Source organism: Macaca mulatta, chromosome 17, assembly GCF_049350105.2.
Source record: "Macaca mulatta isolate MMU2019108-1 chromosome 17, T2T-MMU8v2.0, whole genome shotgun sequence".
In the NCBI taxonomy this organism is placed as follows: Eukaryota; Metazoa; Chordata; class Mammalia; order Primates; family Cercopithecidae; genus Macaca; species Macaca mulatta.
The window spans coordinates 6,793,162-6,809,076 of record NC_133422.1 but is presented as its reverse complement, the minus strand read 5'-3'; the positions used below and the strand labels follow the sequence as shown (position 1 = coordinate 6,809,076).

General features: G+C 43.8%; 1 protein-coding gene across 1 annotated transcript in view; it reads right to left on the bottom strand.

The window, feature by feature from the left end:
- Positions 1-2,253: 2,253 nt before the first annotated feature.
- WASF3 (WASP family member 3) overlaps positions 2,254-15,915 on the bottom strand; it is a gene marked incomplete at its 5' end in the record, with an annotated part of 70,962 nt that continues 57,300 nt past the window's right edge. Inside the window, 4 exon segments of the mRNA NM_001266598.1 lie at positions 2,254-4,220; positions 6,907-7,274; positions 8,562-8,828; positions 13,195-13,370. Coding sequence (NP_001253527.1) covers positions 4,063-4,220; positions 6,907-7,274; positions 8,562-8,828; positions 13,195-13,370 — 969 coding nt within the window. The 3' untranslated portion in view covers positions 2,254-4,062.

Sequence of the window (15,915 nt, the reverse complement as noted above, 5' to 3'; positions counted from 1 at the left end):
TGTGCTCAAGACACAGGATACAGCAGCAGAACAGGCCCCTGCCTGCCTCCCAGAGCTCAGTCTAGTGGGGAATACACACCACAAAGAGGGAGCCGCACATCAGACGACAAGTACTAAGGAGGAAATGCAAGGTATTTGGTAGAATTTGCCATGTTTTAAAAAGTTGCTCACATTTTACTTTTTGCTAAAGAAAACCACTCAGAAATCCATCCACTCATCTAATCATGCAAAAAGCAGCTGCTCATTCATTGCCTAGGAGACTGGGTGCTGTGCCAAGGCTCTCAGGATGCAAAGATGACTTAGGCCTACAAGGAACACCCAGTCTAGTGAAAAGCTACACACAGAACCAGCATGATGTGTGCCATGGTAGAGGTACACACTGTGTGCATCAGGAACTTGAAAGCAGCTACTACAGGAAGCCTGACCTCCAGTCTGGCTGTCTCTGATGTATGTGGCCACACTAGTCCACCCAATCTCGACTCCCATTACCCCCACGTGTGATTCTGCCCCAGAACTGAGTTTTCTATTGACTAAGGTCCCTGACAGGGTAACCTAGCTTCACTCTAGTTTCCCACACATGAAACAGAATGTTAAGGATTATTGTAAGGATTCAATGAAAACATCCCATAAGCAATACATACCACAGCGTGCTATTCACTTTTACCATTGAGAGTAAATGTGGTTAAGACCCTCCTGCCCGCCCCAGGCTCTATCCTCTCAACAGGTGGCTCCCTACTCCTAGCGTGGCTTTCTTTCTAACCAGACTAACGCTGCCCCGAGTCCTTCAGGAATTCAATCTGAACTCCTGGTGACAACAAAAATTATGCAGAAATGGAAACCAAAGCAGTGTCTTCTGTTGTCTAACAAGGAAAATGCTAAACAAAAGCAAAAACAACCAACCATTTAACACCGAGTTCTCTTCCAAAAAAGCCAAACGTACAACACTGTTATTAATAAGCAAAACCTCTTAGGGTTAAAAGTGTAATTTTATTTAGATGTTACTTGTACATAATCTATAGTAAGATATACAAACAGATAAAAATTGTTTAACAGTTTTTTTTAATACCACTTTAAATTCAATTTACAACAGCATTGGTAATACTGCAAGATGACAGATACTATGATTTATAAAACAAAAATTACTTGCTACTCTGGCTGATACATTCCCACTAGTCTTTAATGGATTAAAATGTATCATGTATTTTAATTGCAAATTATTACAAAACTTTTACAACCTAGCCACTGGTGCTCAGAAAACATTTTGATGTTCTAAAAATTTACTGAGGTGAAAATGTTAACTTTTGAGTAGTATCCTTAGTAAAGAAAAACGTCAGTGTAGCCAAGCTTACGGTCTGGGGTTGACAGTGCAAACTCGCCTTGTGCTCCACCGTCTCCTGTGTGCACAGCCATCAGGGACTGGGCAACCTTCCCATCCCTTCCCTAGGGCTACGCTATGAGAAAAATGCTTAGGAGACATTAAACTAAAACAGACATGGAGAAATAATACAAGGGACAATTTAAAATTACCTTACAATTTATAACTGTCATTTATAACATAAAGTTCGTAGAAATGAAATGTGCTTTTGAATGTTTCTTCTCCATTTGTTTTGGTAAATAGTTTTTGAAAATGAAACTGAAAATTCAAATCTTCTCTTTATTCTTTTCATGTAATACCATATTAGAAAAGATCTGGATTTAAATTTCACAATAAGTTGAATTTGCTGGAAAAATACTCTAAAAATAATCTAAATTGGATTTCAGTCATTTTCCATTCTTTTAAAGGTTATGGTACACAACAGGGCAAAAGCTTTTTCACAAGTCATAAAACTGAGTTGAAAATAACTTGTTGATTCAACTACAGGAAGACAACTAATAATTAACAGGCTCAAGAATATTTATGAATAAAGTGCCACTAATTTCATTGTAATAAGATATAAATAGAATAAATCCTGACATGGATAGTAGCTTCTGTGTTCTCTCCATCCTGAGAACAGAAGGGCCATTAAAAACAAAGAAGCATTTACCAAATGGGAGTTCCAGACCCACACGAGGAACTCCTAATACAAAAGGAACAAGAAAGCCGAGTAAGTCAGACTTTGAAAGCCACAGAAGTCCTAAGAATAATGCCAGTGTAGTAGGCCCTTTTTAACAACAACAAAAAAAAAAAAAAAAAAAAGAGAGAGAGAGAGAGAACTTAGAAATTTAGAAGTTCATTAATAACTGTTATTTTTACTCAAGGAATTTATAGTGACAGCCTAGTGGTGACCAGCTCTAGGAAAAGACGCTGAAGAGGCCGCTCCCAGCGCCTGGGACAGAGGAGAGAACAGACACGCCAGGGAAGCAGCCTTGGAAAGGGGATGCAGACATGAGGCTTTTCAGGGCTTCAGATCTACATGACTGAACCCAATGGACAGGCTCTGTGCAGTCACTGCCCGCAAGCTCAACAGGTGTCCACTCGAGACACACACACCGAGGGGATTTCGGGGCTGGCTGACTTGCTCAGATGCATTAACTAAAACCCCCGTCACCATCCTGCTGACATTCCTACCGTCACCTCAAACAGCTCTGCTTTTAGCTTCAGATTCTTCCCTTCCCATCATAACCAAGTAACTAACCACAATGCATATGAAATACTGTTAAGTAGGTTAAAGTCCTTAGTAAGTCAAGGGTCTTAGCATATTTTTGAAGTCACATCTATAATCAAAGCCTGGAGCACCTGTTTATTCAACACAGTTATCTTTCATCCAGAATTACAAAATACAGAAGCTCTCATTCTTGAGTTTCCCCGTGGGTCCCTGGTATTGCCACGTGGGAACAGCAGGAAGGGCGGAGGCGAGGGCGCGGCGCTGTACTACAGCAGCAGGGCTGATCAAGGGAATCTCAGGAGGTGCTTTTTATCATGTAATGTGCCAACAACAGGAGAGAGGAGAACCATGTGCTTCTAGGACAGGGTGAAGGCCCTCCTCACGGGAGTGATCCCTAATCTGGCTCCAGCACCGTGAAAGGTGAATAGCTGTCAATATCTACTTTCACCTAAACCTAAGCTTTTAAAATTCCGACCAAGTGGCGAAAGGTGCCATCCAAAGCGCTGTCTGTTGCTCGCTGAGGAGCTCAGAACTCCTGCGGCTCACTCAGGACACAGCTGTCAGGAAATTAAAGGAGCAGGGCTCCTTTGCAGCCCAGACCCTGTGCCACAGCTCTGCCCAGCTCAGCAGTGTAGCTCCCAGAGTCATGGACTGCTCGCATCTGTTCTGGCCAGCTGGTGCCCACACTGGAGAGGCTGGCAAGTATCTTGAATGTCATCCCCAATGGCCCCAGGAAGGAAAAAGGACTCTGTTCTTCACTTTCATTACTGTTGAGCTGCTGAACTCTCTTGCAAAACCATCAACAGGCATTTACTAAGCAAAGGCCCACAGGGAACCCAGCCTGAAAAGGGCCCTTCCAATTTCATATTCGACAGGCGTGAGCAGAGGCAATGAAATTATTCAGCAGAGCATTCAGATTCACTTAGAGGCTACCAAGCCAAGAAACTGAAAGCAGAAACCTTGGATTCTCCCTATTTGTTGAACCTTTCCCTCTAAAACCAACTTCTTCAGAAACACATCCTTTAAAAAAAGAAAAGGAAAACCCAAAGCGGTGAAACAATATCACTTACTGGTTGGAAGACATCACTCTGACATAGTCATTAGTCTTGCAGAGACCTAACACCAGGCAGCTTCACAAACACACAGCAAGTCTGCAGAGTTATACTGATCAGTAAGAGTAAACCCAAACTGCACGAAATACTCTCATGGTCAAGAGGAAAGCAGATGCTGTTTTCAGGACAATGCGATAGTGACAGCCTATTTCCCCATGTGTAGCACAATTTGCTATGTTCAGTGGCACTTAAGTATTACACAGTAAATACTGAAAAGACCCAGAATTTTTGGATGTGCAGAAGCAATATCACATTATTTATACAAAAGGTGCTATGCTACGGGATTAGAATACCACTATTTGGGTGTAGAGACCACTTGAACTCTTCAACACGCTCCCACACGTGGCCTCGGCGCCGGCCTCCGCTCAGTCGGACCAGTCGTTCTCGTCGAACTCTGAGTCGTCGTCAGAGTCGCTGTACTCCACGGCAATGCGCCGGGACAGGATGGTGGCCACGTCGTTCCCCACAGGCTCCCGCTTGGCCTCCTGCTCCCGCTGCTCCTGCACCTTTTTCAGCTGAATTCCTGCAGACACAACCCGTGGTTCAGAATCACATCCTTTTGCTGGCTCCAAATTAAAGGTAAACAAACAAATACGTCTATCGGACTTTTTTTTTCCTACTGACACTAAGGATAGAAAGTTTTGGAAATTTGAGGGGAGAAAAGCAAAAACATACACATTCAAAGTGGGAAGATTTTTTGTAACAAAGAAATGTGCTAAAATATTAAAAATTCATAATTTCAGTATACATGAACACCATCAGAGAAAATTCTGGAGCTGCACCATCCCAGTCAGCAGCCACTAGCCACATACAGCCTTCTAAGCATGAACTGCCATGTGGCTAGTGGCTGCTCTGGGACGCTGCAGGCTGGAACATTTCTATCATCCCAGGACATCTACCAGGCAGCACGGCATCCGGAGCCTTAGAAACAGTGTTCTACGCTCCTCACTCTCAGCTAACCCGAGAAGTAACTGAGAAACCTTTATTTCAACAACTACTGTGGAAATGAACATAAAATACCATCATCTACTTTCTAGCTTAGTAACGAAGTAAGATATTTGATGATGTTAACGTTTACCCTTTTTTTTTTTTTTTTTTTGAGACAGGGTCTCACTCGGTGACCCAGGCTGGAGTGCAGTGTTACGATCACGGCTCACTGCAGCCTCGACCTCCTGGGCTCAAGCAATCCTCCCACCTCAGCCTCCTGAGTAGCTGGAACCACAGGCGCACGCCACCATGCACAGCTAAATTTTGTATTTTCTTTTTTGTAGAGATAGAGTCTTGCAGTGCTGCCCAAGCTGGTATCCATTCATTTTTTAACTGTTTTGAAATAATTTCAGATTTACAGAACAGCTATGAGACCAGCAGAAAAACATTCCCATATACTTGGATTCCCCAAATGCAAACATCTGACCACATTTATTTCCCAATCTTCCCCTATCATCTTTACACAGAAAGACACAGACACTTTTCTCTGGACCATTTGAGAGTGAACAGCATATAATGTCCCTTTACCCCTAAAATGTTCATGTGTTACCAACCCTCACCCGCCCAAAAAATCAAAATCACAAAATTAGTTTGGATACAATACTACTATCTATCCTACAAATATTATTCAAATTTTGCAAAAAGACCCAATCTAATTGCAAATGGAAAAGATTATCCCCTGGTTCAGAATCCAGTGGAAATTATCTGTGACAGTGGTGTCAAGTTTTGTTAATGGCCTTTAATCTGCACAGTTCTTCACAGTCTTTGTGTTTTACAGCCTTCTCATTTCTGAAGAATACAGGCAGCTAGTCTGCAGAATGTCTCTCCATTTGGGTGTATCAGATGTTTCCTCAAGATTAGATACAGGTTATGTATCCACTCTTGGTAAACAGGGCTTATAAGGTGTTAAAAAACAAAACAAAACAAGGCAAATCCAACACTGTCCTACAATGACCCCAAATTTGCTATTCATGAGCTAATATACCTCTAGGAATTTTTTTATCTTGACAAAATAAAAGTGTGTCAATGATGTCCAGGTATACAGAGGACCCTGGTGTCTTTAGAGGGGTGCGTGGGCCCCACTGCGGGCCTGGTTCCTGGGCACACAAGAAAAACGCAGAGGCCGCAGCATCACAGCTCCTCTGAAGGACATCCCTGACGCTGAGCTGGCGGGCTGCAGCCAGGCTCCTTGCTCGGTCACTTCCAGATGAGATGACTAAACTGTGACCACGTCTGTGAGGCTCCCCACAGGCGAGAAGCTCTTAGATATTCCCATAACATGTCAGTGACCCTCGACCAACCTGGGTTGGGACCTGCCTCAGAATCCATGGTGTGGACTAGAGGTGGCCATGGGCTCTCTGGGCAGCCCAAGACAGGCGAAGGCAGACTCTCCACCCCAGTCCACCCGAGATGCTCTGTTTCCATGTGTTTCGTGGTCAGGGGTCAGTGCAGGACTTTCATCTGACAAAAGGGTTATACTGTTCAATATTATAGATGCTGAAAAACCACTGGCTTAGGACATCAGGCAAATATGACAAGTCCAGGACAAAGTCTTCTTTTTAAAGGTATCGTTAATATGAGCTTACTTTCTTTCATTTATACTTTTCCCCTTAGAGTAGAATGCAGAGATCCAATTAATTAATTGATCACTTCAGTTATTGGGTTTCTGGTTTCTAGGTAAGTAAAGACTTCCTAATTTCATCTTTTTTTTTTTTTTTTTTTGAGACGGGTCTCGTTCTGTCGCCCAGGCTGGGGTGCAGGGGCATGACCACGGCTCACTGAAGCCTTGACCTCCCACACTCAAGCAACCCTCCACCTCAGCCTCTTGAGTAGCTGGGACTACAGGTGCAGGCCAACATGCCCAGCTAATTTTTTTTGAATTTTTGGTAGGCACAGGTTTTTGCCATATTGTCCAGGCTGCTCTCAAACTCCTGAGCTCAACCAATCCTCCTGCCTTGGCCTCCCAAAGTGCTGGGATTACAGGCATGAGCCCACCACACCCGGCCATTTCTCAATTCTTTATCACAATGTTTACCTTACAGTGGACAAAAACACACCTACTATTCAAAAACACAAAACAAAACAATCAAGTAAGACCCCTTTAACTCTATTTTTACAAACACAGTGAGGAGTCATTTGAAGACAAGGAGGCTGCAGCTGGCTGGAGACACGAGGAAACTTCTCGCTGGAAGGCAGGCTGTGTGTCTGGGGGCTCCACTTACCCATTCGAATAGCAGCGAGCAGGTCGCTTCGAGCATCACTGATGGGTGGCTGTGCTGGCTCTTGCCGCTTTGCCTCAGCGACTGGGGGGCCATGCATTGGGGAGGACGAAAGAGAAGACCCAGGGCCAGGAGGGCCTGGCGGGGGAGGTGGCGGGCCCGGGGGTGGCGGGGCTGTGACCAGGAGCCCAGTGGAGGGTGGGTGAGGAGGAGTCGCGTGCGTGGAGCCGGCTGATGCGGGGAACGGGGGCTGCATGGGCATCTGGAGAGGGCTGACGAAGGCAGTTTGTGCCGAGGGAATCACAGGAGGAGGTGGCGGAGGAGGTGGTCCTGATGGGTTGTAATACTCAATTATCTGCGCTGGGAGCATCCTGAGAGAGATACGAGGCACACAATCACCAAGGGAATAAGAGAGGGTCACGTCCTGTGAGCTCTTAGACGCCTAACAGAGCCATCCCCAGACACAACACGTATTGTCACCTGAACTTCAATCATGGCAGGATGCGAACATGCACACCTTGGGTCAGTTATTGTCACAGTCTGACATTATTCATTATGACAGAAGTCAAGACCTGCTACTGAAATGTACCAAAAGGAGGACCACTCAAAAAGCGCGGCACTCCCCGAAGAAAGGCAGAATCAAGCAGCTGACGGCAGAGGCCAGGGCGGCAGCGCGGTGAAGCCTTCGCACTGGGATCTCAAGGCCGTAGCTCACAAACTTGGCTTTGAAGGGTCCTAAGGTCAACCAGACTGGGAGCTTTCTACATTCTCTAGCCCACCCCCATGGAAATGCGCCATGCCTGCAGTGCCCAGGTATGTATCAAAAGCTTCGAAAAGTCACACAGCCAAGAAATCTGCTGAATTCTAGTCAGCCAAGAGTCTTCCAAACTAACTGGACCATGGGTCCTCCCTTGGCCTGACACAGCCCCAAGCCACTCTGGGGACCTGACTTGGCATGCATGGCCAGGGAGGGCACTTCTGCCAGCAGAAGGACTTTCATTCGGACAGGGGTGCGCAGACACGTGTTAGCAGTGGACACCAACACACAGTAACTTTCCTGGGCACCAACTCTGAGGAATGAAGTCTTTAAAGACTAGGGTAAAGCCAAAAAAAGAGAGGTGGGTGCCTAAATTGATAAAGGCCTGAACATGAAGGTCTCTGAATGCTACTTGTCAGGAAACAGGAGGGTGTGGGGCAGAATGATGTCTGGGTGGTCAGAGGTCATGACAGGAGATTTTGGTCAAGCCTGAGATGTGAGGCACAGGAGCTGCATGGTGTGGTCGTCTCATCTGTGATAACAGTTCTCTGCGGTCCACCCAGGATGTGTCCAGAAACTTGAGGGTTTGGGACAGGTTCACAAAATCAGCACTTAATACCCTTTATCAACGCCTTGGCTTAGAGAGTCATTCAAACACCCAGAGTGTGTGTGAGGGAACACGCATGCGTGCACAGTGTGGCTTGAGACTCAGCTGTAAGTCTGAGCTTACACTGCACCTGCTTTATTTCACACAGAATGTTAGAGCTGCTAGTATCTACATCCAGTCATCCTTGACTCTATCCTGGCCTCTAAAATAACAGAGTTAAAATTCTCCTACCACATACAGCAAGATTCAAATGTAAGGCCAGTAGGGATTAGGGTACAAGGCACACTGAGTTACCCATAGTCTGCTGGAGCCATCGGTGCAGAGGCCTGGGACCCCTCTGGCGCCTGAGGCGGAGGCGGGGGCGGTGGCTGCTGAGGTCTGTTGAGGGCCATGTGCCTCGCCGAGGCAGACGGGGGCCGGTATTCATGCTCCGCAGCCTGGCTTGCAGGCCCATGTGGTGGCACGTCACCAGCTGCGTAGGAAGGGGTCACCGGCTGGGGGTGCAGAGAATGGTTGGGAGTAGCCGGGTAAGAGTAATCCGTAACGTCCGACGCATGTGACCTGGCATGAAAACAAGAGGTGGGGGAAATTTAAATTAAGTTAAAAATTGTCAGCTAACAGGCATATGGATGTATTTGAATAATAACATTGCTCATACACAAAAATCAGACATAAATTTGCTTTACTATCAACTAGGTCTAGCCCCGTGAGAGATTCCAAGCAACAACATAATGATTATAAGTCAGCAGCAAGCCCCAGTGTTACATGGATTCAGATTCACAGCTTTGAAGTGAATAAGTCACACAGACCGGCAAGCAGGAAACAGCAGAGCCTCCTTTTCACAGTATTTCAGCATACATTTTCTCTAAGAAAGAAGGCTACGAGAGAAACCATTGCATTTAGAAACAGGATATAAGACAGAAGATTTTGGTGGCAATGAAACTGACAGCATATAATTAGAAAATATAAAATGGCAGGTGAACTGGATAAATATTAACAGTAAGAACAGGAAAAGAAATCGAGAATACAGTATAGTGAATCATATTTTTCTTACACGGAAGAAATGTATGTAACGAAAAGGGAAGAAAGCAATGTGGTGCACTATGGAAAGGCCTTCTTTGCACATACGCTGGGTGTGAAACTCCGAAAGGAATGGAATCTTGGATTAGTGGAGCAGAGCTGAGCGAGGCATGGGGTGCAGCGATGGGACTCCGGCTAAGCCCTCAGGAGGAGAGGAAGGACCCAAGTGTGGCAGTGTGGCAGCCTGGCAGCGCCGCGGGCGTTAGTAAGACAGTCACACGTGCCTGGCTCAGGTTATGGGACATGTGGCTGGGAGGGGCTGCACATCCTCTCATGGCGGCGGAAGCAGGGGCAGCCTGGGTCTGGGAACCCAAAGAAAGCAAAACAACAAACCCGCTGGGCACTCTGTCCTCTGTGGTGCTCCCTGCCTGCTCCAGTTTCCTTGCGTCACTCATAAACTCAATGCCCATTTTCCTTCTCTCCCACTCTTCTTTTCTTGTTCTGACTTTTCTCACATTCACTTGCTGGTTTCTGTTAGGATTCAGCTTGTGTTTCTCTCTCTGAAGGAAACAGCAAACACACATCGGGGGTGCTGAGGGAGCAGGGAAGATGCACGCTGCATTTCCACCTTCGGATTCCAGTCGGTGGCATTTCTTAACTGGGGCACAGTGTAGCAGAGAAAAACCTTCTAAATGAGAAGAGACAGCTGCTTTTCCCTTTCCCTTCCTTAAGTGAAGTGTAACTACTAACTACTCATTATTTTCTTCCCTAACTGCAGTATGAATTCTGGATTATGGTTCACTTCTGATTATGTCTTTTGAACTAGGTGAGCTGCTAGTAAATGACTTAAAAATATATTTAATGGGGGAAGGACCTGACCTGTATTTAGATTTAGCACATTTTAAAAATGTAAATACCTATATCCCTTGGAGACACTGATGATGTGTGCTTGACTCTGCACCTGACTACGAGTCACTGGCCTACAGTGCAACCTTTTAAAGGAAACAGTCCTCCAGCCAAATCTGGACAGCTTCTGATGAGATGAGGGCAGGAAACCATAAATACTGTGGCATAACTGGGAGGGCTATCCCTGTCAAGGAGCCTGGCAACACAGGGTAGAAAGCCAGCAAGGAAAAGGGGCTAAGCAGATGGAGGCAGAAGTGAAGGAAGACACAATAAATATCTGAAGTAGAAACCAGAGATTTCTACAGGGTAGAACCCTGATGAAGGGTGCCCATCAGGAAGACGGGGGCTGGGGGAAGAGGGGACTGGTCAGTTGAAGAGGGAAGGACCATAGAAAAGGGATGCACCAGCAGGCAGGAGGAGGAGGGAGGAGCAGGCAGCTGCTGGAGATAAGCCCCACTCCCAGTGGGGAGGCAGAAACCAGCTGCAGACACACGGCCAAGGTGGAGGGAGTGGAGATCCCAAGGCCGCATGATGGTCAGTGATCACCTATTACAGAAAAGAGGACTGGGAGGGCCAGAGGCGACACTGACACGGGAGGAAGAGGACTGGGAGGGCCGCAGACGATGGGAGGATGGCCAGGAGGGCCGGAGACAACACCAACATGGGAGAAGGAGGAAGAGGGCCAGGAGGGCCGGAGATGACACCGACATGGGAGGAGGAGGGCCGGGAAGGCCGGAGACGACACCGACATGGGGGGAGGAGGAGGAAGAGGGCCAGGAAGGCCAGAGACGACACCACACAGGAGGAAGCAGGCACAGCAGTAGAGACTCAGTGTGAAGAGGCCAATAAATCCCCAGGGTTTTTTGGGTAGACAGGCGGGCAGAGTCAGAGATCTGCACCAGGGCCCAAAACTGGATGAGAAAAAATAAGAACAATCGGGCATGGAGGTGCGCGACTCCCTGAGTGGCAGTGACAGAGAGCTGGTCATACAGCAGGCAAGCACTTCCCAGCGCTAATCTTAAATTCATGCTCAGGAACAAGCCATTCCTAACAATCTAGAGAGAGAGCAAAAATGTAAGATGGGTTACAGTATATTACTTATATAACGGCATGTACACACACCACGAAACCTGGTATTCAAATTTCCCTCAGTATCTTGGATGCACTCAGATGAGCAGATACAACCATTAAAAATCACGCTTCTAAATAACACCTAAAACATGGGATATGATTTTTAAAAGTCGAAAGAAAATATGGCATGATTCCAATTTTATAAAAGAAAAAAGAAACACATATATAGAAAAAGACTAAAGAGAAATACACTAAAATGCATACAACGGTTTCTTCGGATGGTGAGACTACAGATCATATTTCATTTTAATTTCTTCCTGTAACTTCCAGATATAATAAGCATGTGTTATTTTATAATAAAAAACTGAGACTGTAGTAAAAAAAATTAAAAATTTCTAAATTAAGGGTTATAATCCAAATACAATGATGAGTTATAATCTATTCCTCTGATAGTAAATAATATATGCAAATAGTGAGAAGCCATGGGAAATAGGAGACAACAAAAGGAATTCTGAAGAAATAAAACTGACAACCAGATTTACTGTTTGAAAATTAAGAGAAATGCAGATGTACATAAGCAACATAAATACAAAGGCAGACTATATCTGAATAACCATCCATTTTATACCCAACATGGAATAATCTTAGGTGCTAGAAGGAATATCATTCAACTGACAGATTTTTAAAAATCCATCATTTTCCCATCTGCATCTGTTTTTGAAAAGTCTATATAGGATAAAAACAAAGTATACGTTTTGCATGAGTAAACAATCATAGCTAAATTATTTAGAAAAAACGAAAAAGCAGATTGATATCATGGGAGCTATTAAGTTCATACATTCCTCCCTACCCAAAGAACTATGAGCAGAACTATGTTGCAATTCTTACTTTCTATAGAAATAAACTCACACTAAAATTCAAACGAGGCTAAAACTCAGCTAAAGGTCCAATAATTCTCTAATATCTAACAAATAACAGTTTGTACAGAAAAATTACCCAGAACTTGCCTCACATCCTCCCAATGACTTACAGACCTTCTGGGGTGCGAACACTGAAGGCACGTAATATGTTAAGAGTTTGTGCTAAACACTGAGTTTTACAAAGGTAGAAAAAGAGAAAAAGGACACAGATATAACCCAAAGTCCAGGTGGCTGCTGTTTTGAAACATTCTTGATCACATATTGTAAGAATTCTCTATTCAAAATTTTAAATGCCAATGAGGGTTTATGCAAATGGAAGACTACAACTTTACAAAAGCAGAAATAGAAAATCGAATCAAACGTTAAAATTGACTAGTCATTTCCTGTCGTTCAATGAATGCCTTTGGTGACAAGTGTGACTTAATGACCACATCATTCACGCCTGCAAGAAATATTTTTACTTAATTGCTAATAAATTTTAAAGTAAACGCCAACAGAATTCTTCTCCTGAAATTAGAATATATAAGTTATCTCAAGTAAGAAGTAAATCTCTCTTTTGTTCATTTTTTCAAAGGGTTACTAAAGGGAACAATGAAGGTACTCCTTAGTTACTTTACCACCTACCAATCATTTTTAGATACCAAGTGACGAAGGAAATTCAACACTCCATGCTAAGAGAAAGGATTAAATGATTATTATAGTAAAAACTTAAGTCATAAGCAGTTACCCCAAATTCAGAATCAGTGTTAAAACACTACACCTAGGTGAACTCAACAACACATTTTAAGTCAGAGAGGTTTTCTAAAATCAAAAGAACCCAATGTAAAATAACACTGTCTTCAAGTATTATTTCGAAATCAAAATACAGATAATTAAGTTTTAAGGAAAATCTTAAGGCATCATGGGCCATATAAACCCCGAAGCTACTGGTGCATTTCAAATGAAAATAAAACCAGGTAGTACCCAGTGGCCCAAGCATGGGGGCTGAGGGAGCAGTGACACACACACACCTAGTATCTGGGGACAGGGATCCCTCGGAAGACGCTCCGTGGTACACACTCTGAGACAACCTGTTGTCGGGTCTAAGCTCTTTGTCATATGCCATCATATTCCACTCTTGGCGCCTGTTTCTGGCTTTTCTAACCTTTTTCACCTCACGGGTGGTGCCATCTATACGCTTTTGCTCCTGATGTCCAGGAAAGGAAAGAGAGCATGCCAAGACAGAAGGGAAAGGAAAACAGCTGGTTAAATGCAGTTATAATGCACAAGACCCATGCCTGATGAACAGACAAGACACATTCGCATTTCGATTACCCTAATGTTACAGAAACTCTAAAGCAGCGTACTCCTCTTACCCAACAGAACCGACAAAACAGAATCAACAAAAAGTTACCCTGCTACAACTGTAGGAGTTGCTTACCATTGTTTTCATTAAAGTAAAAAACTTTCACTTGAATAGGCTTGTAACTTGTTTTAAACCTAAACAAGGTCTTTCAGATCTATATTATACAGGTGAACGACCTGGAAACACCACACAGAGAAATTATTTCCCGCCACCACACAATTTTGACTGACTTCTTAACATACAATTATCTTTCAAAGAAAATAATTCAAAACATTCTGTTCCCAATTTCTAAAATATTATAGAATAAGTGAATCCTGTACATAGTTTAACACAAAACTAAGCAAGATAAAAACTTACCTGCCCATAAAACGAGTCATTCTTCCTCTAGCCCTACTTGGCCAGAAAATGTTTCATTCAACAAATACTTAGTTTTTACACAGGTGCTTCCTGAAAGGTGAGAAGTTATTTCTATGTGTGCCTGTAAGTTTTTCCTGCCTCCTTCATAAAATTGTATGATCTTTAAGGATGAGAATCATGTGTCTTTATTTCCCACATTTCCCTCTTGTCTTATGGTATCTCAACATAGTTTTTATACAGAATACACACGCAATGCATGCTGGCTAAATGATCAAATCCACAGCCAGGCAGCAAGCATGAACTTCTAGTGCTATGCCCGAGGTACTGCACCAGGCACTGACAACACAAATCACCAGGCACTGACAACACAAATGGCAAACACACACACACACACACACACACACACACAACACACGGGCGGCATCTACCCTTATGGAGCCTGCAGTCCATAAGAGGACACGAAAAAATGTATTATAAAAGTAAATGTATTTATTTTTACAAATATATTTTTATGTTTAAGTGTGTGTGTGTGTGTGTGTGTGTGTGTGTGTGTGTGTGTGTGTGTCTAGTCTGGAAGTCAGGGAGGCATCCTGGAATGACTGAGGGTATTGAAAGTGTATTTAAAGTGGCATCAATTCTGCAGAGGAGTATGGGTCAGGTACATGCCAAGCGGAGAGGACAGACTGTGCGAGGACTCTGGGGAGGAGGATGGCACTGTACTCAGAGAAATAAAAGAAGGCAAATGGTACACTGGGGTGAATGGCCCAAGATCTGAAAGGCAGGAAGAACCTTGGAGGCCTTTATCCCAACAGCAATGGGAACCCATTAAAGAACGAGAAGGGAAGGCTGGCATGCTGAGGAGGCATTGGAGAAGATCCTTCTGTGTTGCGGAAAACAGATTAAAAGAGGGAAGATAGGGACACAAGTGAGAAAGCTACTAAGTGGGTACAGGGTAAAAGAACGGCAGGTGGTCCAAGGGTGTGGTGAAGACAGAAAACTGGACCGTTTTCAGAGGCATCCAGGAGGCTTTAGTCATGGATCCACAGAGGATGTGAACATGAAATTCACAGAAGATACAGAAATGGTTAATAAGCATACGAGAAGACGTAACACAGATTCAATCTTCCGTCAAAAAGAAAGTAATATCTAGGACTGGAGAAGACCTGGTAAGAACATAAACTAGTTCTTCAGTCTTTTAAAGATTAGGGGCAATATAATTCTATCTTTCAAAATTTAAAATTCACATTCTCTTCAATAAGAGTAATTCAACTTCTAGAAATTTATCCTAAAAAATTATCTGCACCTAAGTACAGGGATAACCACTTCAGTATTGTAAGAGCAACAGTAATGGGTAATTTATGAAGCATTTATATTTCAGAATACTACACAACTATTAAAAAGGATGAAGTACATTTTAAATAATGTCAGTGTAAGTCATACGTAGTATAACTATGTATACACAAATGCTTTGTAAAATGTTTATGCATACATTTATGACTGCTAAAAGGTCTTAAAAGATGCAAACCAACCTGTTAACCGTGGCTAGGTACTCTCAGGGAAGGGAGTGCTATCTGAACATTTTACAACCAGCATGTATTGGGTGTGTACTTTGAAAAACCAAAGGAAAAAAGTGAGGGAGGGAGATTTCAATGTGATTCCAATATGCATCCTGATTAAGAACCATCGTATTAAAAATAATGAATAACTATTCCCCTTACTTTTTAAAAGATGTATGCTGACAAATTCAGGCATGAAGTGTTATGATATCTGCAACTTTCTTCACCATGGTTCAGTCTCCAAATCTGCCTATCAATATGCACACAGGACACACAAGCGCGTGCGAACCAAACATGAAAGAATATGAACAGTGATGAATCCAGGCTCCAGCTACACTGGCCTACATTAAAATCCTTAGAAGCTGCCAAACCAGTTCCTCCCCCAGGATGATCTTAGGCACTGCTACCTAGAAGCCTCCTCAATTCGGAAGCACGCCACCTCATCTGCTCCCCACCTCTCCAGCCTCCCCGCA